Source organism: Branchiostoma lanceolatum, chromosome 11 (assembly GCF_035083965.1).
Source record: "Branchiostoma lanceolatum isolate klBraLanc5 chromosome 11, klBraLanc5.hap2, whole genome shotgun sequence".
Classification (NCBI taxonomy): Eukaryota; Metazoa; Chordata; class Leptocardii; order Amphioxiformes; family Branchiostomatidae; genus Branchiostoma; species Branchiostoma lanceolatum.
In genome coordinates this window covers 12244161-12268801 of record NC_089732.1, presented here as the reverse complement: position 1 = coordinate 12268801, position 24641 = coordinate 12244161, and the positions used below count along the sequence as shown (strand labels likewise).

The window sequence follows — 24641 nt, the reverse complement described above, 5'->3', positions numbered from 1 at the left end:
TAGAAAAATGGCGCACAAAGCGCTTTTTTTCTTCGTCATTGGCAACAAACAATTAAACAAAATGTCGCGTCCCTCCAAAACAGAAGCGCGCGGTAGTGTTCACTCAGGCGAGACGCAAGAGACGCTCTTGCATACCATTCGCACGCAAGATCGCCAGAGTCTCGCCCAGCAATTTAGAAACACGCACTGCTGAAAAAAAGATGATTTACCAAGCCGCGTACTCAAAATTGGATCCGTCGTGTGCGGCGACTCACGTAATACTACATGGCTGAAGACATTTTGTGTTTAGAAGACGGTATGCCGACAAGCGTTCGGGGAAATTTTGGGACTAGAACTAGAAGCGCGGGGAGTTGGCAGCGGTGTAGTGTTTGTAGTCTGTGCCCGCATTGTGCTGCACGGGGGCCCGGGGCTTTTTTCTCGCGTCGGGACCACGCGTCTATTGAAATGTTTGCACCCTGTAAAAGAAAGCGCATGTAAACATGGCGGTTATATAGGAGCGGGGGTCGGCGCTCCGTTTGGGGGCCAAGATTTCGGGAAGGGATTGAAGCAGACGCCTTTAATATTCGTCTATCGATTTGGGAGTTCACGGGGCGGCCATCCCCCATTAATCTAACATTCAGATCACGCGCGGCCGATCGCAGACGGCCCGGAGCTACAGTTATTCAGCCCGCTCCCACAATGCTGAAAGCACCCGCGCGCACGGAAGGACACGTCAAGAGCTGCCATGTTACCGGATACTGCACGACCTGACTCCATGCACGGCCACGACAAGTCCGCCCCAACAGGACGACACACTGTGCGCTTTTGCGCTTTAACTTTACCGTCTCAGAAATACGTCTTACACAGACGTGCACACGCTGTCGCGACTACCCTCACAAGTGTACGCCCGCCCGCCACAGAAACACGACCCAGGAATGGTTGCGCGGGCGGTGTTTGTGCAATTTTTTTACGCGCTTTGTTGTGGATCGGGTGGTCCCGAGTTCGAAGCCGATTTCTGTGGCGGCGCGCGCAACCCGATATGACGTGATCTCAGAGGGCGGGGCGTGGTCAGGAGACCTTGGCGGGCCACGAAGTGAACGGAAAAGTCGTCAAATTGTCGCCCGTACGCTCGCGTAAAGCTAAAAACACATAGTAATCTTACTTCAAACAATAAAGCCTGATGTTTTTTCTCTGAGGGGAAAATGTCGTCTGGTTCGTGAGGAAAAACTTTGTGACAAAAAAACCTCCCCGCCTCCCAGACGTCCCTATCGGCTCCGGTACGCATGCGTACTGAGCGTGCGTTCGATTTGCTCATTAAAATTCCGGTTCGGCGGAAAGTGAGTTTTGTCCGCAGTTTCGGCTGAGAAAAAGTCACCTTTTCGCACCGGTAGGGCACGATCTGTGGAGAAATGTCGGCACCAAAGTACACGGAATGGATCTTGGAGACAATCGACAGTCTGAGGAAGCGCAAGGCCCGCCCAGACGTGGACAGGATCTGCCACATGGTGGAGCGGAGACATGGCGTGAAGTCGGCCGAGATCGCCGCGGACTTGGAGCGGCTAGTCGACGCGGATATCGTCATTAAAGTGGAATACAAGGGCAGCACGTCCTACAGGAACGCCGCCAAATGGAAGAAAAGTCACCTCAGCGGCACCCAGCTCAACTCGCAACGGGCCTCGTACAAGGTCCTGGCGGCCGTGCGGGGCCTGTTCGCGGAAGGTCCGGGTGGGAGCCGCGCGACGGCCGGTGGAAGTGAGGGGGAAGAGGCGGGGAGCACTCGTGCACCCACGCAGGGGGTCACGCCGACAGACATCGAGAATTACCTGCGCCGAGACGACACCAACACCAACCTGACGGGCGAACACCTCCTCACCGTGCTGCAGAGGGAAGTAGAGGCGGCCCGGCTCCTCAGGTCGCGCACCGGCGAGTATGTGCTACCCGGCGGACAAAAACCTGCTTCCAGCCCGAAGAAGCAGGCCTCACCGCCCGGTGCGCCCGCTCCGGCTCGCTTTACCAAACGCAAGGTAAACACCAAACAAAACTCACAAACAAGCGTTTTTCCCACCGCTTCTCTCATGACTTCTTTCACTTCTTCTTACTTTACTTCGTGTTGTTGTTGTTTTTTCAAGAGAAGCGCTTTCAGTTGCTTTAGCCGGTTAAAAGTATGTATTGTGTTTGTGTGGCTCCATTTTTCAGCGTATTTGCATATCCGTTCGCGCTCCGATGGTGCGAAGGTCGCGCACGCATCTTGTCGCACTTTTCTATAATTTATAACTCAGTCTACATCAAGAAACCTCTAGACTAGGCGCGCCTTACAAGCAGTTTCCCGGGCTGGATAATACTAACGCGTTTACGAAAAACAACAACGAACAGACAAGTTAAAGTCATTTCTATGTGGGAATTCTAATCGCGCCGACACTTTTTTGCTTCCTCGTTGTCTGGCAAGCGCGTTTCTAGTCTACAGCGAGGGTTTTTCGACCCGCTCAATTTCCAATGCTGGATCAGAACTGCGCGATACAAAGATCGATAGACCGGGTGGTCGGCCGGTGGGGTCGTTATCACACGATTTCTGGCGCCTATATCTCTTCAAGACCGCCACACACGCACACAAAAAGGGAAACGCAATAAAAACCGGTGCGTGTAAATTGTTCCTGTGCTTGCGCGTCGTCCCGGAAAGCTGTTTTTAGTTTGCGGACGGGGTGAAGAGAACGCGCTTCATTTCGTATGCGCGCCCTCGCACACGGCTGAAATAAATTTACAGTGAGCCCGAAATTGCGTGAGCGAAACATCCTGACATGAATTATGAGGTCGGCGGCATTCCGCCATACAATGACGTTACATCCTGCGTGTAGCGCGCAAAGCAGAAGCGGTCGAGCAATTTTCAAGGAAGCGGACGGAAAATACGCGGAGAATGAGGAAGCAAAATACTCAGAAGGAAAACGTTATTGATTTCCGTTCAGTGTTTTGAATAATTCGACCTTGACTTTAAAGGGAGAGCTAACACTGCATCGGATATTGCCTCACTGGAAATAAACTATCGTCAAAGTCATTTTCACTGCGTTGTCTTTCTCTTAGTGAGGAAAGTTTATTGATTTTTCCAAGGCACACACAGATGTTTTAAAAATGGGGACCTCGACTTGGAGGAGGAGTAATAAATTGTTTATCATGACTTCCCATCATCCTTTGCAAAACATCTCCTTGACAACATGTTGCCATGGTAACCTTTATCCTATGACTGTTGAAAAAGAGAACATTGCAAGAGGGGGACTTTTTTTATAGAATGCAAGGAAATGATTTAGAAAATAGAAGAAAATATGTTGGCATAGATGATCTTGTATCAAATAGCTCGAATAAAAACTTGATTAGGAAGGGCCAGTTGTTGAAAAACTTGAGGAATTCTTTTTGTCACTAGAATTTAGAAAAGGGTTCAATACTACTACTGAGACCACTCCAGAAACCAGTCCTGAAAAGCCTGAATGAAACAGACAAATTATAGAGCTCTTGGTTTATTACCTGGCAAAACCACGGCTTACACCATATAATTAAACTTCTCACTAGGACCAATTCATGCTGTCGATTGATACTCTAGAGTAATACCTATCTTTATTACGACAATTACCAATGACATTTTACCATTTTGTTTACCTCGGTGTGGGTATATTTCTACCAATTCATTTTCTTCTTTTTCAGGAGTTATTTTGCAGTAGAATCCAAAAATTCAACCGTGAGAACTGAAATTATAGAAACGTTGCAAATTTTATTTTCGAAATGTTCTACCGTGATCATTTTGGAATATAGAAAATTGGAAGGAAATATGCATATTTTAAAACAGATGTGTGGTGGGTAGTTACAGTTTGAAGCTACTTTATGTTAAGTTTATTTATTTTCTAGCTGTTATTTCATTGACATTGAATGAAATTTATAAGTTAGGCCACAGCAAGTAAATTTCATGGATGACGTCCTCTACAGACTCTAAATTCAATGCGAGATGGCGAAAAAAAACAAGATGGGTAAAAAAACTAGTGTGGTAGACCGATACCTGACTTACCAAGTTGAGTTGGCAACTTCGCTCAAGCCAGTCAAGGCAACCACACTAGCGTCAATTGTACAACTTGACTTACTTGACTTATGACGTTATGTCGAGTACCAGACATCCTCTGCCACCCGAACCACTCTTGTCAGCCTGGGATGCTAGGATAGGAACTTCCAAACTCTTTTTTAAAAATTTTTTATTATTCAAGAAAATATCATACAAATACAGATAAGCACAAATAGACATGATAAACAATAAACCAGGGATCTCCCTAAAGAATGGAACAGTGGCGCTCCTCCATCCTGTTCTAATCCCAGCTCCATCCTGTTGATTTTCAAAGTTAGGGTATTTTTTCCAATTTCTACCCAGCAAAGCCTGTAATTTTGCTAAAATTTCAGATGTAAAGCTGAAGTTGCAGGAAATGGCTTCCATTATGTCTGAAAAAGGCAAAATGCAACAGCCGCTCTCCTTTTGAGAGGTGTGCGCCCCCCTCCGGACCTCCCCCCTCGCGGCACTTATCCTGTGCCTGGCACCCTCCCCCCATCCTGCTCTATATTTCTAGGGAGATCCTTGATAAACTACATAAAAAGAAAGGACAGCTAGTTCAGTCAGAAAAAGATGATGCATACCTTTCAACGAGTTAAAGATACAACAACGTACTGAACCAAGAATAACAAACTTAAATTGTAACTGTTGACAACCGTAAAGAACAATAAGAACTTAATCCAAACATAAAGTTCTCCACTTACCTCGATGCTTCTCCAGCTTCCCTCTCTGAGATGCAATAAGAAACTCCGTCTTATGGTAGAAAGATACTAATTTCTTAAAAGATTGGAAATGTAAACATGTAAAGCACCTGGACCGAAAGATAAAGACTTTGCCCAGTAAGATAATAATATATATACTGCAACCTCTTGAGTCACACTTCTACTATTCTCTATAGTCATGCCTACCTTACTAGTGTCACTTCTACAAGTACAATCAAGGCTACAGCCCGACATATTTTTCCATTTTTGGTACATTCTTGTCATGTTGACCATCTCCAAAGGGGAACAATTTTTCTTTATTATTCTTTTGTTTCAGGCACTCACTGGCCCATAGTTAAACAATATATACACAACAACATAATCTTAGTACATACAAAACAAACAAAGATCAAATCCTATATATATCGTTATATATATATCTTCAAAGTCAGGCGAAAATCAAGGCGCGTGCTGATGTAATCCATAAAATTTAATTGCTGCGGCCTTATGTACCTATTATGATAATAGTGATGATAATAATAATGGTTTATTGGTCAGAAATTACCTGTGCAATGGCAGCCAGTGCTGAATTGCTGCAGGGTTTACAATCATATAATACAGAACAGATACATATTTGCTCCACACTTGCACTTTGTGGAACTGTCGCAAGGGTCTGGGCCGCTGCCATTCGGCGCCAGCAGGTGACCTCTGCAGCGCCGACTGGAGGGCTCTGGCCGAAAACAGAACATCCTGGAGGGAGATGTCTGCAGCCGCCATGCATCTGCCCTGATGCCTGCGGTTGATTGATTGATTGAGGTGACCTCAATACAACCTTCCTCAACCGAAGTCAGGTACCCATTCACACCTGGGTGGAGTGAGGAAAGTCGTGTTAAGTGCCTTTCCCAAGGGCACAACATCGGGACATATCGGGGCAGAGTTTACTTGCTGCGGCCTTACATGTATGTACCTAGTGTTGACCCATGCCCCCTGTCCTACATAACCATGGTGTGGCCTGGGAACTTCTTTTGTCAGGCTAACTCAATCCCCTGGGAATATCACCTTACAACACAGATCCAGTAAATCTTACTGGATACCATAAACAATAGATAGAAACAACGGTACTTTCAGTGTGGGAATATATCATCTCCAAGCAGATATAGAAAGGCGAAATTGTATCAGGTTCCCCCCCCAAAACGGTCGGCCTCTCAACAAAGGGAGCTTGAGAAAATTACAATTTTATGCTTTCTGCATCTGCTTGGAGATTAGGATTATTGCCTTTTATTTCTGGGATGGGATAATTTCAGGTATGAACAGAGCTAGCAAAACTCCCTTCGGCTATGTTGATTTGATTATATGGATGACATCCTCTGGGGACAGCCGAAACTGATGCGAGCATGCAAATAAAAAAAAGTTTGGCAAAAAAGATAAGTTGCCTTCATTATGAAATTATGTGCTATGATATGATATGATATTTTGGGCTATGATGAGTATGAAAGAAATAATGTCCTGGAATGTAGTGTATGTATATTTCCTAAGTTAAGGCATGTACAGCCTTACAAATTCCAGCGTTTTTCTAGTCATGGGAGAGCTAACTGTTGCCATGGCAACAAGAAATTAAACAATCTGTTGTCAGGAGAGAATTTCTGGCCTTTTCTTCTGAACTGCAAACTTAAATCAAGTTTGATGTGGAAAAATACTAGCAATGATGAAATAGAAATCAAACAAAGCAGCTTTTGGTACTAAAAAGTTTCAAACAAAGTTATAAAAGCGTATTATTTTAAAAGCTCCAAGCACATGTATGGCTCGAGATGATTTTGTCTACTCTCCAAGCAGAGGAGGGGTTCCGACTGGTTTTTGACGTGTTTTAGGTGTTTTTGTCAGGCTTTCTACTTTGTCATTTTTTTTGAAGCCCAAGTAGAAAGTCTGACAAAAACGCCTAAAAACATGTCAAAAACCAGCCGGAACCCCTCCTCTGCTTGGAGAGTAGATTTTGTCTCCTTTTTGACATTTTGCGCATCTCTAGATATATGCTTTTTCTTCCATCCTTTCACTCACCATACTTATTAGTTATACATGTATCACAACGTGTAAAATTGTTGATTCAAACTAGAAAAGTTTAAGCTTAGTCTGTGTAACGGAAACTCAGCTGTACTGGGTTACTCACCCTCCTAAAAGCAGGACCCTATTTCTCAATTCGTTGGCTTTGCTCTTTAGCCCCAGTAGACACGGTTCTGGCGATGTTACTGGCAGTTGCTCATGACTAATTGATGAGCTATCCTTATTTGGCACAATTTGGCGGTTGATTTGTTCTGAACCTAAAGTAACGATGTGAGACGTAATCTGATTGGTTGATAGATTCCCAGCTTCCTTTGCGCTTTTGCTTGAGATGAGGTTTAGCAAACCCTCTGATCGGCTGAAGCTGTTTTGGTGGCGACGGCACCAGAACCGTGTCTACCGGGGCTAAAGAGCTGGGCCCCTATGCGAGCGAGCCAACGAATCGAGCGATAGGGGCTCTGCTTTTAGGAGGGTGGGGTTACTAAAGTATGATTCAATTAGGCTAAGTTTAGCTCACTGAAGAGCTATTCTTCAGCTAATTGTAAAAAAGAAGACAGACACTATGTACAGTATTTACAGGTTCATTGTACCAGGGAAATTTGCCTAGCTCTTTTCGACAAGCACAATGATCAGTAGACCACGGTTTAACGTCCCGTCCTAAGGACTGCAACCCTTTCCAGTAGCGTGCATGTCAAGTAAGCGACACAGCCGGGAGTTCTAGAGGCAAGGCCGCTAACCACTGGACTATGCATGCTACTTTAATCAATGATATTTCGCAGATTTATGTAAAGCAGGTAAAGCAGTCATCCTCAATTGAGGTAAAGTATGGTGCTTTTTCAAGTATAGTGGTAATACAATGTGGCTTCGCCACGACTAGCGTTTTTGGCCATGCACACCAGGTCACCCCTACTCTTTTCGATAAGTGTGTTGGGTTCTTTTACGTTCAGAGGTCTGAGGCTTACACCCAAAGCTCCCTCATACACGGGGCGGCCGGCTCACCATCCGAAATGAAGAATGCAATTCCTTATAACATGTCCAATCTGAGCCGACCCTAGGATCGAACTCGGGCCCTAGGATCTATGGAATTTGATCCAGATGGCGCTTGCGTTACCGCTTGCGCCACAGGAAGTGTCTATAGTCTGGTGCTAAAATTTGCAGTAGAAGTCATGTTACTATAGAATAGAATTCACCAGGTTGTATTATTTCAGCCAGTAGGTACCCATGTGAGTAATGAGGCTGTTGTAACGCACTCGAGGCACCTCCTCTAACATGGGACCCCCATTTTTCGTCTCTTCCAAAAGACGATGCAGCTCCAACAAGGATACCCTTCCCGGGATTCGATCCGGGGTCAACTAGTAATATGGAGAGAAAGATGAAGTTTGATGTCTAAGTTTGTAAAATTCTCTCCCACAGAGGATCAAGAAGACCCATGGACCAGACTTCGAGCAGGAGCCCCTGGTCAAGTCCCCTTCGGACCCGCGGTGCGACTACTGCCTCCTCACGTCCGAGTGTAACCGTAGTGGGGAGGAGGAAGACTTGCTCATCTGCAAGGACTGCAACGCAAAAGGTGACTTTTTTCATAAGTTCAAATTTTTTTTTACAGGTTTGCGTAGCAAAACCTTTGTTGGATCCGTCGGCATGTGGGGTGGCCGCCATCTTGATTTTGTGATGTCGCAGGGTAGCCATACCATTTCATAGTGGGGGTAATTTTTGGGGTCGCTAGCGTTCTCTCTATTTTTAACAAATCGGCACACAACTATCACACATTCAACTCAAAAGAAAAGGAAAATTCAATGCAATTCATACTTATAAAAAGACCCCGTAATCGCTAAACTAACATATCAAACCTGAAGTATATGTAGCACAAAACTTAACTCTAGTTTCGTTTGAAAGAGTTCTAGGCTACAAGGCATCTTTCATGCTACTAATACGGTACTAATAATATGTTTGCTTGTTTAAAAAAACTGAAAATTGGTTTTGTAAAGATAAGGTATCTTTCATTTAAAAAAATGAAAGTTATCTGTAGTGTATGGTTTTCATAAGTAAACATTTCCCCCAAAGTTATAATTTTCCTTACAACCACAACGTACTTGATTGGTTACATACTCATTAGTTCTGAAGAACCTGATTGGTCGATTCAAATTGTACAGTATAAAGTACATGGATTGCAGTATTCCATGTGGATGCTGTATCTAATGTCAGGGCTTGAAATTCATTTTTGGGAATAGGTGCACTGGTGCACCTAATCTAAAAATCTACGTGCACGGAAAGAAATTCGGGTGCACAACAAAAAATAAAGTAGAATGTCAGCAAAACGTAATCGACAATACACCTCTCTTGAAAACTTTGATCCGTAATTCTATAACTAGCTTCAAAATTGTAAACAAGTAATGCTTGAAACAAAGTACAACAAAGGTTATATTGCTTTTTTCTGATACTCAAATTTCATGAATATTCTCTATACTACTGTTAGTGTACAATAGTACCTTTACCTGATATAGTGATAGCCTACAAAAATTAGGTGCACAAAGCACCCAATATTTCAAGCCCTGAATGTTGTTTTATAATTTTTTTTGAAGATTTAACAATGTGAAACTAATTTGAATTTTTGTTGTCGGTAGCTCACCCATCCTGTATGCGCTACTCCGCGGACCTGGCTCGCAGATCGCGGATGTCTCCGTGGCAGTGCATCGACTGTAAGACGTGTTACATCTGCGACGACTCGGGGGATGCTGTAAGACACTCTACTAGTCTATATCCTACCCATCCACTTTAACCCTAATCCTGTAGATTTGATAGTATCTGTATTTCGACAGATACAAATAAAAGTTTTAAGTCCCCATCACAACATAAAAGATAGTCCCCATAGCCGTTTTGAAGCCGTAGGGGCAGTGGGTTGTCACTGTGTCTAGAGCATGGTATTTGAAAGCGGAGCCCATCCCTCTCCTTCCGCCACCTTTTACCTCCCCAATCAGAGTCAGGTACCCATTTTTAATCCTGGGTATTGAACATATCTTTTCAGTTATTGTATCCATACAATGCTAGAAATATTCAAAAATTCTGTCTGTCCCCCCTTTTTTCATTAAATGGTCTAGTCCAGGCAATGTAGGACCCTCAAATTTGCAAGACTAGTCCTTTGTTATGTCACCAAATGTCTCAAATTTGTAAAAGAAGGTGAAAAATTGACACATTTCACGACTACAAGGTAACAAATACAGGAATCAGCCTATGTTGACCTTTGACCTGATGGTCCCAAATAGAGGAGCCATCTTGGAGAGGCTCAAGCTGAGAGGGTTTCCTCATAAACACAGCCTACACTAGCCATGCAGGTAGTGGTTGAAGATTATACTTGGCATGAAATATGATGCTAGTAAGAGCCCATGTTAAATCTCGTGACTTAGTGCGTACGTACGTACGTATACTATGGATGGATGCAGTAGTAAGTAGTAGGTGGGGTGCAGTAACTATCATTTTTACTGGAGGATGTCCCTAGCCTCAAGTCGTAGTTCACAAAAGCTAGGGTATGTTTGACGCCTATTTTTTCATAAACCTGGATTTTATGCCGTTCTGTATACCTCAGATTCAATATACAATGTATTATTAATCTTGTATAGTCGTATATCTGTTTTCCCCCTCAGAATATCTTAGTCGCAGCATTTCTGTTATTTCAGGAAACCTGTTTTGATATTCAAAATGAGGATGCACCTTTGATTGGGAGGAATGTAATGTTAAAACCATTCCTGTATGATTGTATAAAGACACGGGGGAAACAGTGTGTGCACAATGTACTAACATAATTCCACCAGGGCAAATAATTCAGCCACCCTGAAAAGATACGTCCAAAAAGATCTCCAACCCAGCATCTCCAGTATAATGCACTCCTGTGTACAAATGTATCTAAACTGTGCATACCTGGGAGGTACTGTACTAGAGATCTCTCAAACACACTATTTTTCAAAGTGGGGGATTTATGTAACCTGGTGGATTATCATTAATGTTAATGGAGGTTACTCCTGTTACCCAATCTAAAGAAAACTGTGTTCATGACTTGTCTTCTGTTCTGTTGTAGGAGACCCTCCTGTTCTGTGATGCCTGTGACAAGGGGTACCACATGGCCTGTCACGAGCCGGCTGTCAATCACAAGCCTCTAGGTAAGACACACACACACACGTCAGAGTAAATCTGCAGGGGCTTGTGGAGGGTAGGTGTACCAAGCAAGTGTACAAACATATGGTTTGAAAAGGTCATAGGTGGTAAATATGGTAGATATTACACAGAATAAGTTGTGCTACATCAAGACGAAAAGCTGATGTTGCATCTCTTTAACCTTCTCCCTGCTGCTTAACCTCGCAACCAATACAAATTCTCTACCGAAACGCAATGGTTAAAACTTACAAGGTACAGAGGGCTGATGGTCTAGTGCTGTGTACTGAATTGGTAAAAATGTTTCGGTTCAAGTCCAAAAAAATCTATACCAGTTCAGGACTTTTGTTCTCCTTTTTGTTCTGAATCATCTAAAACCTTCCATAGCTCGGGAAAGTTGTGCTGGAAAAAGACGTAAACATTGCTGTTTTTGTGTTTATTACTGAGCATTTGTGTTCTGATAATGAAAGTCTGATTGTATATAATTTTGCATGTATATTTTTCAAATTGCACGTACAATTTATGCCGACATACAACTTTACAAAAAAGAAAAAGAAATTGAGAAAAAAGAATTTCCAGCTGCACAGACATGTCATGGGTTCAGGTCTAGACTTATAAATCCGGACCTGAACCTGAACCTCTGGACCTGAATCCGGACCTGAACCTGAATTTAGTTACACAGCACCAGAGCCTGATGCATTGTAGTCACTGTCATGTCAACGTGATATAAATTTATCCTGTAAAAGATCCACAGACAAATTTAATAATATGAAACTTGTACTTGACTTAGATACTTTGAATTCCTAGTCTTAGATACTTGGAGTTCCTAGACTTAAAGATACTTGGAGTTCCTAGACTTGAATACTTCAGGTACATCTCATCATCAAAGAAGTTTGGTGTATTTCTAATGTAGTGATATATTTTCAATTTCTGGTTGTACTAAATATGAACTCCTCCCCCCTCCAGGAAAGTGGGTGTGTCAGCGCTGTAAGGATGACACAGGGATGGAGATAGATGAAGACATCATGATGGACACAGGTAAGGTCATCTTCAGTAGTAACCAATGCACACCTGTCCTGAACAGATGCATTTTATGTAGACAGGTGGAAAAGATGGGTGTCAAAGAGACAGTGGATGTCACATCAAATGATTGAATGTTGCTGAAGTGGTATAAAATCCAGAAAATCCAGTCACTCCTAAAAATCAATATTTCATGACCAAAACAGTATTTTTTAGGGTGTGGTAAAAATACATGTTGATTACAGTAGAACTCAAGCATTTCAGCAGTTGCTCATTTTCGGCATGCCTGGAAGACCATTTTTTTATCATTAAAAGTTAAACCTCATCAAGCCACAAAAAGGACAGTTTATTAGATGCTTCTTGCCACTTTTCCTCTTGTATATGAATAAATGCACATCCTTTGTGGAACTTGTGGTCTCGAGCCTGTATTACTCCGAGTGTACAGTCTCAAAGAATCCGCGGTCTAAAAATATGAATAGGCCCCAACAGGGTGTGTTCATGTGGATGATGAATTGTCTTTAATCGACCCCACCTGATATATAAAGGATTTGGGATGAAAGCTTGTGTATTACTGCCAGGATTAGGTAGGAAAGTTTCCGCATCCGAGTGATTGTCGGACGTGTACGGCTTTTTCGCTCTGAGTGATGCGGTCAGGGGCTGGCGGCCGAAGAGGGCCTCTTGCGAACGTTGTTGACTAGTGCAGTTATGAATTCCATGAATATCGATCGTCGGGTCAGATTTCTGTGACAATTTTTTCAGTGCCTCACGAAGAAGTGTGCTCACAGTAGAAAGCAAAACATCTCCACAAAAACTGTTTCTTTGTTGGATTTTCGGCCATAAAAGTTGCGCAATATAACATGTAAACCAATGGTACGGCCTAATTGCGGTTTGAGACTTGTATTGACATGGATCAGTAATGACACCTAAACATTTGAAGTTCACATGATGCCAGTTTTAGCTTTCTCTTTGTTTACCAAACTCCATGTATGATAGATTTCAAACCGCGTTGCTAACCTCGACAGGGGGAATAGATCACGTCAAAAACATGTGTCATTCGCAGAGGATCTTCTTTCAAATGCAGTCGGTTTCTTTATCTGATGTCTGGTACTTTTATGTTGTAAGGCATGTCAGTTGCACTCTCTAATTTGCATATCTAGGATATTACAGGCGGTTGATGATTTGCATACTTGTGCTCTTGCAGGTGAAACCAGCCCCCACAAGTCCCCACCCCAGTTGATCAACGGGATCGCGGACAGAAAACAAACCAAGCAGACGAGGTATGTCACTTGACGGCGACGTCTGTCACAAAACTGCATCCTTGATCACTGCAGAAACTAGAACAGGAAACACTTATTCAGTAATTTTGTCTTAAAAATGACTTCTTGGTCATTATCTTATGTATTGTAATTCTTATTTTGTTACCAGTAAATTTTAGGGACTTTCATCTTCGCTATTCAATGGCTAAAATTTTATTACCGCAAGTATTTGGTCACTTTTCTTGCTGAGGCAAGAACTTTGTTCTGATCGTTGAAATTAAATGCCCTCAACTGCTAACATTACTAACCATGATATCAAATGGACTTACAGTAATTTTATTACATGTGTTTTGGCAGCGGTGACCGGAAGAGCCCGACTGTTGCCACGCCGACCCAGCCCGAGTCGGCGTCTCTCCCCGAGCAGTCTGCGTCCGTCATGGAGGCGCAGCAGAAGAAGAAGCCCGTCGCGGCGGCCTGGGCGATCCCGGACGTCGTCGGCTTCATCAAGGATGTCGGGTTTGAGAAGGAAGCTGAGGCCTTCCTGGAACAGGTGGGAATTTCATCCAGGTGTTCATAATATGATCCAGGTGTTCATAATGTCATCCAGGTGTGCATAGGACAGACATGGGAGATTTAAAATTTAAACATATCTCTTACTGTAAAAGTTCTCTCAGAAATAAATAGATATATGCCATGGGGAATAAAACATATCTATTAAGTTCAAAGTGTTTTTCCAAGTTCAAAGTGGCCAATGTTATTAGTAGTACTATTTGGGCAGATTCACTAAGACTCTCAAGTTAATTTCATTATTCATATCCCTAATGTCTTTCCATATTTTGACTTATCAGTGTTAGAAGTTACAATGTTAACTGAAGGGACCACCCTAATTATACATAACATAACGATTAATAGATAAATAAATAAAGTAGGTTTCGTTTTGTTTGCTCAGTTTTTGACGGAAAGAATCTTGTTGTTTCCTCTCAGGAGATTGACGGGCCGGCTTTCCTGCTGCTGAAGCGAAGTGATGTTCTGACAGGCATGTCAATCAAACTAGGCCCCGCCCTGAAGATCTACAACCACGTGATGAAAGTCCAGACCAACACCCACCCCAGCTTGTGACCTTGCCTTGCCTAGTCTGCTAGTCTAGGTTTTGTGCTGTGAACTTTGTGTTTTTGTCTTTCATTGTTGAAATGGTTTCTATAACAATTCGGCGACACAAGCTCATTTTCTCAAGGCTCTTGGACATTTGAGAGTATAAATTCAGTGAGAGAACACAGCGAAATCTTAAGATTGGGTGTTAAGTTCAACTTTCCGCTCAGATTCTGATTTCATGCAAATCTTGAAGTCCAAGGATCAAGAACTTGAACTTGTGTGGCCTTACCAGTGATTGCCCTCTTAGCATGTTGATTCTAGTTAACCTTCTTCTTGCTGAAGTAGCCTTTAAGCACCAAATTTGTACTGGTTACAGTAGGGGTGGGTACCGGTACAGAAAATTCAGGTCCAGAGGTCCAGGTCCGGACCTGTACCTGTACCTGATTAAAGTAGTGTCGCAGTACATCATATTTTGGAGAGCGAGACACACGTTAAGGTCTGTGTGAGTCCTACAAATTATGTTCAAATTGTATATTAGAATAATGTGATTATTCTCGGTGCACACTAATGTGCACTCGCCGTCTGTTGACTCATCTACATATGATTAACAGCTAACGTCTTCGAAAAAGGAAACCACGACTCGTTAAATCTGCTTATTTTGTATTAGACCGGTTATGTGTGACCGCCTGCTGGTAGCCTGGTACTGTGAATTTTCTAATCGGTCCATAGGCCGGTCCACTGATTTTTTCTGGACCGTTTTTTTTGGACCGGTCCATAAGAAAATACCGGTTTTGTACCGGTACACGGTACCGGTACCCACCCCTAGGTTACAGGGCTAGGTAGCATGGAGAAGGTTAAAGATGGCCCAAATTGTGAGCTTTTCTGTCGTTCTGGTACATGTATATGGTTTCTATGTAAATATTTCAAAGTTTTGACTTTTCCAGCTTGTGTTACTACATGTATGTTACAAGGTAATGACAGGAAAATATTGGTGATAACTTTTGATTATTGATATTATTACATTGCTAGAGGGTTGTAATGGGGTTTCTAGCATGAATATTGGAGCATTTTGTTCTTGCATTTGCTGAGGTATATGAAGAAGATACTTTCTTAACACCGTTGCAACTCCACATAAGAAAACTCTTTATGTAGTTTCTATTACAACACAATGGTTTAGTAATGCTTGCTATGTACATAATTATGTATTGAGGCTATTCCAATGTACTTACTTGGCTGATTTGTCCCGGCAAGCAAAGTTTGAATTCAGTAAGGAAGAAAAAACAAATCCTGTAAACATGAAATAAGGGGAAAGGATTGTCAAGTTTTTACAGCATATCTTGACAGAAAATAGACATTAAACCTGCTCTTTCCAGTACTTCTATAGCTATATTTCTTAATATAGAAAAAAATTAAGTTCTTTAAAATGAAACTCTTAATTTCTTCATACACCAAGTAAGTGCATTGTTTCGTTGGTATTGTTGAAAACCGAAGATGATATTTATTAAGAGATTGTAATCATTATAATTATGATATGTTGAAAAGTATGTTTGTCCGAGTAACTTCTTTTTGAGAGGAGCATTTTGTGTGTCTGTTTTGTTTTGGGGTTTTATAAACAAGACATTTTATATAAGAGCGCCACCATGTGGTGCTAGTTATAACTGCAAACAGCAACAGAGGTTCGCTTTGTATCTTCTAATACTAAAGTGTGATATGTTTGGGAGTAGGTAGCAAATACACTCTTTTTGAAACCTATTACTGCATGGTTGTATTGCACTTTGAGGCCTAACAATCATTTATTGGGGGTAGAAGGTGCATCTATCATGAGAACCTAAAGGGTTGGGGGATGAAAATTAAAATACAGAACCTTTCAACTCTTCTGGATTTGCACTTTTAGTGTGTAGCTTGTGAATGAATGACAACTAGCAATAACTGTAAAAGCAGTTTGACTGTGTCCCTCTTAAAGTTAAAGATGATAAGTAAATTCTGACTTCTGTCTGGTATTTTCAGCTAGAGTATGAACATGTACTGCAATACATGTAGAAATAAAACTGCCTGGTCTTTTCATTGAGTTTCCTTAATTTGTTTGATTTTTCAGACATATGCTCCGGAAAGTCATTTTGGTAATCTGAACCTGTTAAAGGATAGTGACAAAGAGTAAAACATAGGACTATTACTACAGTTTTAAAATACTGTAACATAATTTCAGGTTGTTATCGCTCCTTTGGAGGAACCCCTCGTCAGACTCCAAGCTTTTTCCTACCAAATCCATTGCAATAATGTTTTTAATCTGAAATGATCAAGTACCTATTCATAGTACTTATTGATTAATCTATGAATGCTATGATTAAGTTTAAAAGAATATGAGATGGAAATTGCACCTGTACTAAAATTTTAGATATTTTAAAAGCGCCCCCGATCGGTTGAAAGTACCATTGCAGTATTAAGAGGTTGCGACAGCATTGACAGTAGACAGTGTAAAAGCGCTCCTAAACGGTTGCAAATATTATTGCAACTACAGTGGGTCAGTTTACTGCAAATTTGCCGCTAGACGTCCCCACCGTCACGTGTGTCGGTTTCAGCTGTCCTGATTGAGCTCACACGTTGGCGATCATCTCAACTGAATTTTACCGTATGAACGGAGCGTTTTTGAAAAATGCCGTTAACTTCTGGTGTAGACCACGTAATATTATGATCGTCTACCCTTGAAATTTCTTGGATTGATTAGAATCAAACAGGCCTTGAAGCGATTCTGAGAGCCACGTCTTTCATTAATTTTATGTTCACAGCTTATCCGGTCTAACCATGGAAGCTTACCCCTTATGGGGGTTCTTTTTGTGTGAATATTGCTGTCAACAAATCCAAAGTCAGTCATCGCTGAGAGCACCTACCATTAATAGAATATAAGGACAGGACTCAGTGAATACACAGAAAGAATAACAAAACCAATGATAACGTTAACCACAATATATATATATTATATGCTAAAACTTAATACGGCATTAATAAAGATCCACCTGACACATTTCTAAATCAAGGAAATGTAAGAATCCAGACGAGGATAGTGAAATACATGTATGAATGTAAAACTCTAAGACAAAACGGTATGTGTGAGAATTCTGTTCTAAATCTAGTGAAAGCTTTTCTATAGCTAGTTTGGTTCCGTATTACCAATTGGACTAATCGTCAAGTAGGAATTGGAAGGGAATATTATAACGTTCAAGACCCTTCCACCTTTTTCCAACGCAAGATTGGCTTTCAGAAACAAATGGAAAAAAAAGCAAAGCAAGACGTTGGGAAGAACGTTAGTCGTTACAATATTCCTTCGCCACGTCTGCTTGAACATTAGTATCGACTAGCTGGTCTTCAGGAATGGTCCCGATCCTGACATCCCCCTGGGCATGCGCACTCGGCCTCACAGCTCGTCCTTCCCGAGTGTGAACTTGTCGAACATGTACTCTCCCAGCCCCGCGCCTGCGCGCTTCAGGTTGGTCACGTGGTCACCCAGCTCTTTGATGGAGTCGACCTGTTCTCCCAGGAACTCGCTCTCCAGGAAGTCCTGCATCTGTAACGGGACAGGTGTGTGGCGTCAGAACACGTGACACTGCTACCAACCTGGGTTACCATCTCAAGCACCCTTCCGTACACCCACATGTCGGTTGTTCCTGCTGCCTGCCACCTCAGTGTGAAGGTCCAACCTGGGTTACCATCTAACCCATGGCCACCCTTCCATACATCCACCTGTGGGTCTTTCCTGCTTCCCGCCACCTTGTGCAGGTATAACCTGGGTTACCATCTAACCCAACCTTCCGCACACCCACCTGTGGGTCGTTCCTGCTGCCTACCACCTCAGTGACAGTGTGAAAGTCCAACCTGGGTTATAATCCAATCCATGGCCACCCTTCCATACATCCACCTGTGGGTCTTTCCTGCTGCCCGCCACCTTGTGCAGGTCTAACCTGGGTTACCATCTAACCCACCCTTCCGCACACCCACCTGTGGGTCGTTCCTGCTTCCCGCGACCTTGTGCAGGTATAACCTGGGTTACCATCTAACCCACCCTCCCGTACACCCACCTGTGGGTCGTTCCTGCTTCCCGCCACCGTGTACAAGTATAACCTGGGTTACCATTTAAACCCATCCTTCCGCACACCCACCTGGGGGTCGTTCCTGCTGCCTGCCACCTTGTGCAGGTATAACCTGGGTTACCATCTAACCCACCTTTCCTTACACCCACATGTGGGTCGTTCCTGCTTCCCGCCACCTTGTGCATGTATAACCTGGGTTACCATCTAACCCACCCTTCCGCACACCCACCTGTGGGTCGTTCCTGCTTCCCGCCACCTTGTGCAGATCCAGCAGAGCCTGGTTGATGTTCTTCTCCAGCGCCAGGGCGGCCCGCATGGCGTCAAGCCCGCTGCCCCACTCGTCACGCTCAGGTTTCTGTCGACATAGATAGAACTTCTTATCTCTTTCTTTCACTTTCTCTTTCTGTTATTCTTTGCTTTCTTGCTTTTTTCAATTTCCCTGTCTTGTCTTTTTAGTCTTATCCCATTCCTTCATCCCTCAAGTTAACGACAGTCATGATCAAAAAATCGCGAATTGACGTTTTAATTTTGCTACAGTTTTTAAAAATTCCGCTAGGGAGCATGCCTTACCTGTACTGCCTGCAGGATGACTCTGCCTCCGCGCTTGGCCTGGTAGCTGTGCAGCTTCCGCGCACGGTCGCGCTCCTCGTCAGACGCGTGGTTGAAGAACTTTTGAAAGTTGTGGAGGGACACGTCATCACGACCGAAGTAGGACGCCTGTAAAATAAAACAAACGACTTCTTATAATGGAAGCTAATCTGTATTGATCCTGAAGAAGGCGACAGTAGTCGTCGAAAATTCGATCCGTGAATACCTTTGTGTTGGAAGAAAGTTTAGCACTGTATTATAAAACGACTTCTTAGTTTTTACCCTTCATCACACTTGAGTAGCCGTCTGTCACCCCATTTCGTATTGGTTATAGAGTTAGGCAGCAGGGAGAAGTAAAAAATATTCAAATATATATATATATATATATATATGTCTCGTATTTCATGAACCACCTTGGTGTAGTTGCAACCAAGGGTGTAATAGTTTCACCATATAGAAATTTCCGGTATTGACTAGTAAAGTACGAGGTGCTATGTGCTAGGGTGATTTGCAATTCTTCTATTTCTAACATCGCTTTCAATGGAAGCACAACAATGGCCGCTAGAGTAACAGGGTCAGACACAAGGAGGCCCAAAATCGACCTTGATCTCGTCTTACCAACACATGCCCACATACCAACAAATATCATTACAATCCATCTAGATATGCTGACCACAAAATATCCGGAAAGACAAACACAGACAGACAGACAGACACGGACAAACAGACAGACCCAAAACAATACTTCCATTTTCAATGGAATCGCGGATGTATGGACGCGACTGTGTTTTGTGCTTCCTTTCACTTTAACACGACTAGTAATCTCCAAGCAGATCTATCGGTGGTAGTGACAGTATCCAACTGGCAAAAGCAGCATACCCGGTGGCTAATAATACTGATTTTGCCTGTTGGATACTGACATTGCCACCGATAGATCTGCTTGGAGATTAAGATAGCACTACTTTACAGCAACCGGTGCAATGGCCTAGTTGGTAGAGTGCTCGCCTTGCACACGGTAGGTCGGGTCATACCGTGTCGGGTCATACCAAAGACTTTAAAAATGGTACATACTGCTTTCTCTGCTTAGCACTCAGCATTTGGGAAAGAGTATGGAAGTTAAACACACATCACTACCAGCGGACTAGCCCCCTGCTGTAATGACTTGCACAAATGTGTGTGGCCCAAGGGCTATAGAAATGGAGATGGGCGCCACCCCTATGCGTCTTTTCAAGACGCCCGGGTCACTTTAACTTTAACTTTACAGACTTGGAGATGAAGAAAGCCCGCCGTACCATAGACATGTAGACCTGGGAGGCGTACAGTTCCAGGTTGATCTGTTTGTTAATTCCCGCCTCGCAATCGTCGTGGAAGTTTTGGCGCACTTGTGACGTCATTCTGGGCACCTGGAGTGTGAAGAAGAACTTGCTAGTAAATAATAATAAAAATAGATAAATAAGAAAAACAGAAAAACTACGGAATCACGCTACTGTAATAACGCATTGATACTAAAGAAAAAATCTTGTTTTCAATTACAAGCTGAAACATAACAACGCCAGTGTAATTTAAGCACACATACACATTTACAACAAGTTAACTGATGAACTGAAGTTCGTTAGGATTATCTTTAAGACAGAGGCCGGCTACTTTAGTCTATCTCCAGACTTTTTCTATGTACCATGATACCTGAAAAAAACAAGACAAATTCAAAGTGGTCGACATCACAAGGTTGTTCGGCATCGCCCGACACGATTCCTGAAACTCCCCGCGTTCCTTTATCCGCCTGACCTTTCATTTACCCCCTTTTGTGATGATGCGCAGGATTGGACGGGAATTTAGATCAGGGCACATATTACCCATGATAGACATGTAGATCATCAAAAACCGACTGCTTTTCCATCAAGCGTTTCTGCATTTGAAATGAGGTCTCAAAACAGTTATTAAAAGGTCAGATAACAGACGTTTCGGAACCAGGTCAGTTGGCCGGAAAACAAAAGTGCCCTGGGTCGCTTCCACGTAAAGTAGCACCCTCGTTTGTTAGCCAAAATGCATAAAAATGACTGGGGCAAACCTCAGGAAATGGTACGCTGAAAGTGATAAAAAGTCCACGTCACATTCACAGTGTTTAAGAGCTATTAAACGTTACACGGTTACAGTATACTGTATAGAGCTTTAGTCATCCAGAGGTGACATAGATTCCGAGTCTGAGCAGCCATGATGACCCAATTCTAACATTGAGCACCAACCTCTCAGGAAACACAGATTCTCCAAGAGAATGAAGGAGAAGTAATACCAGGAAGTTGATGTCAGCTTCTTAAAGGAACAAAAGACGTCTTGAACTGTGACGAAATATCCAAACGTTGTCTGAATGCACGGTTTTCTCCTCGTTTATAGAACGATGTTTTCGTGAGCGGACCCAGTGGCTGATCCAGACACAGGAGCTTGACACAGACTGGTTTGTGCACTCCTCACATCTGGATCAGACAGCTTCTCGTGACCTTCCCTGTCAATAGGCCTAGGGCTGAATGAACCCAGCTACACAACAAGAGTCGCCAGCTGCGTTTCACAGACAGTTTCCAGCCTGGTGGTATTGAAACTTGACGCTGGAAATACGTGACGTCATACATGTTTGTTTGTTTGTTTATATTGCATACCCGGTAAATCGCCTAATGGCGTAACACACCAGGTTTGTACTGAAGAGTACAAGCTACAGATTTATTTGATCCACTCACACCGTGATTAACTCCTACTTTTACTTCGATAAGTGTGGTGGGTTCATAATGTGTTCGAAGTGTGCACATGGCTCTCCTCAAACATGTCAAACATGGGACCTCCATTTAACGTCCTATCCTAGGGACGTCCCTAACCGAAGCAAGGCACTCATTTACGCCTGGGACGAGTGAGGAAATTGGTGTAAGGTGCCTTTCCCAAGGGCACAACATCGGGACCTGTCCGGGATTCGAACTCAGTACCTCCGGGTTCTGAGTCAACAACTCTAACCACAACTACCACCGTGCCACACATGTACTATATCAAAGTGCTGCTACATCTAATGTATATGTTGGTATGTATGGAGTCATCTTACTGGAAAACTCTTAATTTGTTTTGTACATTCAGGGAGTACTAGTGTCCATATAATATGGTGTGTTACGCCTTATGGCGGTGGTTATACCTGCTATATAGATACAGATACAGATATTATCCCATATCTCATAACAGGTATAAAGGTTTGAACGTTTGCGCATATGCGAGTGCACTAACGTTTTGTCACACGAAAAGTCTGTGTCAGTGTGTCTTTTTTCAGACCTGTTTAACGTAACGAATCGTTAGCACATTAGCACAGTGAGCTCCAGCTACAATACTTAGCCTGGGTGCCATCCTATTTCTACCGGTGCGAGTGTAGGAGCCCCGGTAGAAATAGGATGGCACCCACTGGATGGCACCCAGGCTATTCAATACTCCCAAGAAACTTACCGAGTCGAACGACTGCCCGGAAGCCCTGGAGTCCCTGTCGTTGTCCCGCCCGCCGACCCACACCGGTACGCTCACCAAGACGGCACAGACCACAGAGAGCCAGACCACGGGGCGCTGAATAGACACCATACTGAGGAAAAGTTCAGAGGAAATATTTGAAACATTTTTTAACAAAACTAAAGAACGAAAGCTGCAAATATTGAGAAGTATCTTTAATATCGTACAGAGAAAACGTCACTGAAAAGTATGATGCACTTTGGCGGACTTGAAAAATGGGAAAGTTGTATGTTTAGTTGTTTTCGTTAGTTCGTTTGTATCCAAAGATGATAAAAGATTTCTTCCTATATATATAGCTACTTAAGAGAAAAAAAGCAACAAAAAAGTCGAATAAATGTTCAGCAATTGTGCTGCTTTAATAGACAGGTTCAATAGAAATACCAGAAAACGACGGAAAAAGAGCGTGCACATCTTGATTCTTGTTAAAAAATTTCATTCCCTCTTTTCCGTTGACTGTGTCGTGTCAAAATTGTCTAATGCTAGGCCGATTTCAGGATATGATAGCCGATACAGTGGGCAAAGTTTTCCGTTATCTATGAATCCCGGGAAGGGTATCCTTGTCGGAGCTGCACCGTCTTTCGGAAGAGACGAAAAATGGGGGTCCCGTGTTCGAGGAGGTGCCTCGAGTGCGTTACAACAGCCTCATTACTCACATGGGTACCTACTGGCTGTAACAATACAACCTGGTGAATAATAATAAGATCGGCACTGAGTTCTCACCCTTTGCGGGCCCCTATCAGTTGCCTAACACGGGTCGGTATGACGTAACCCCAGATAACCTACATTTTGTCCTAAATTCCATTGTTGTCCTCAGCGATATGCATGTACATAGCGCAGATAATATCGCAACTACTATATCCTGTAGTTGAGGAACCCACAAATCTGGCTTCAAGAGTGTGTAAGTCTCATGGTTTAGGGCTGCGCTTGTCTATTCTGGGTCACCAAATATCTATAAACAAATACAACAACAGCTGTCCTCTCGTTGACCAGTTGAAGATCAGAACGTCAACGAAAACACAAGTTACGAAATGAAATAAACAACTGGTCTTCCTTGCCTTCTGTGCTTTTGAAAGCGCTTTCCATCCAACATAATACATATTTGGGCCTCTGACTAGGCCGATCTAACTCAAGGTCATTCAGATGGTTCTAAATCAGGATGGCAGATCAGTTTGGTAATCGGTGTGTTATTTTAGATTGTACGACACAATTGACGGCTTATCTGCCGTTTATCCAGTTTCAGTGGATAGCTGTAATACAAAGCTCGTAGTTTTAGGAATGGAGATGATGATTTGAACATCACTTACGCACCAGGCAGCAGCAAAACGTACGCATCACGGCCTTGTACGTTGGTTCAAAAATCAAATTTCATTCGACTAATTCCAGCTTTACCACGAATCAGAAACGGATAACACCACGCATTTTTAATAATAGATTGAATACCTGCTCTAGGCTTACCTCATATTTAGACTGTCTCTAGTCCCGGCACTTTCCTGAGCACTGGTTAGGAGTACGTGTGATTTTTGGAACTCTGTCACGACGCTCCACAAACAGAAGGCTCCTAGTGCAATCTCAGCACGTCCACATAGTATTTACCCATTGTTATCGGGCCTTGGCCTCTCCTATTGTTATACTGGGGGGTAAACCAAGGCATCTTCGAGTAACCATGGTTTAGAAACTTATTTTCACAACTTTCGTGATTCTAACATATATCTAGCAATATACGTGACTTGTTTCTGGACATTATTTCATATTTCTTAACGAATTTGCATTTTCGACTTTATTTTTTTGCGTTTCTTGACTTTTGATTCATACAATATCGCGAGCTTGGCTGGTTCGCCCCAAACCGTGTCTAAAGAGGGAACAAAAACAGACTTCACACATCCAATACTTGTTTTGATTTACGCATTTAGAAGCATCCAGAAAAAGCGTTCAACAGGAGAACGAATTCTGACGAGCCTTAATGAGTCAGCTGCTAACTAGAGATCATTTACCTCGATGTAAACTAATGGAATAACCCGTGGAAATATTGATACAAGGCAGTGCGAACTTTGGTACAGGTTATCAAACGTTACCAATTATCGTCCTACAAACATTCCACGTTCGCAGATATGCCAAT

General features: G+C 42.9%; 2 protein-coding genes across 2 annotated transcripts; one reads left to right on the top strand and one right to left on the bottom strand.

Annotated features, from left to right (window-relative positions):
• Positions 1 to 1174: 1174 nt before the first annotated feature.
• LOC136444420 (histone acetyltransferase KAT6B-like) lies at positions 1175 to 16372 on the top strand. Its single transcript, XM_066441968.1, has 9 exons — positions 1175 to 2003; positions 8227 to 8380; positions 9435 to 9547; positions 10883 to 10964; positions 11923 to 11994; positions 13178 to 13253; positions 13590 to 13782; positions 14217 to 14693; positions 15151 to 16372. The coding sequence occupies exons 1-8, from the start codon at positions 1389 to 1391 to the stop codon at positions 14349 to 14351; spliced, it is 1440 nt and encodes a 479-aa protein (XP_066298065.1). The 5' UTR covers positions 1175 to 1388; the 3' UTR covers positions 14352 to 14693; positions 15151 to 16372.
• Positions 16373 to 17273: 901 nt separating this feature from the next.
• LOC136444975 (soma ferritin-like) lies at positions 17274 to 24105 on the bottom strand. The gene is made up of 6 exons (XM_066442788.1): positions 23981 to 24105; positions 22469 to 22598; positions 20290 to 20400; positions 18980 to 19126; positions 18639 to 18764; positions 17274 to 17886 (listed from the first exon to the last, which is right to left on the bottom strand). Exons 1-6 carry the CDS (start codon positions 23983 to 23985, stop codon positions 17737 to 17739), a joined length of 669 nt encoding a protein of 222 aa, XP_066298885.1. The 5' UTR covers positions 23986 to 24105; the 3' UTR covers positions 17274 to 17736.
• Between the last annotated feature and the right edge of the window lie 536 nt (positions 24106 to 24641).

Excerpts from the sequence above, each read along its gene's own strand:
- LOC136444975 (XM_066442788.1), bottom strand. Across the intron at positions 19,127-20,289 it reads CCCAGGTCTACATGTCTATG|GCGTCCTACTTCGGTCGTGA; the intron begins GTACGGCGGGCT and ends TTTATTTTACAG. Across the intron at positions 18,765-18,979 it reads TCATCCTGCAGGCAGTACAG|AAACCTGAGCGTGACGAGTG; the intron begins GTAAGGCATGCT and ends CTATGTCGACAG.
- LOC136444420 (XM_066441968.1), top strand. The coding sequence starts at position 1,389 with ATGTCGGCACCAAAGTACACGGAATGGATCTTGGAGACAATCGACAGT. Across the intron at positions 9,548-10,882 it reads GCGACGACTCGGGGGATGCT|GAGACCCTCCTGTTCTGTGA; the intron begins GTAAGACACTCT and ends GTTCTGTTGTAG. Across the intron at positions 10,965-11,922 it reads TGTCAATCACAAGCCTCTAG|GAAAGTGGGTGTGTCAGCGC; the intron begins GTAAGACACACA and ends TCCCCCCTCCAG.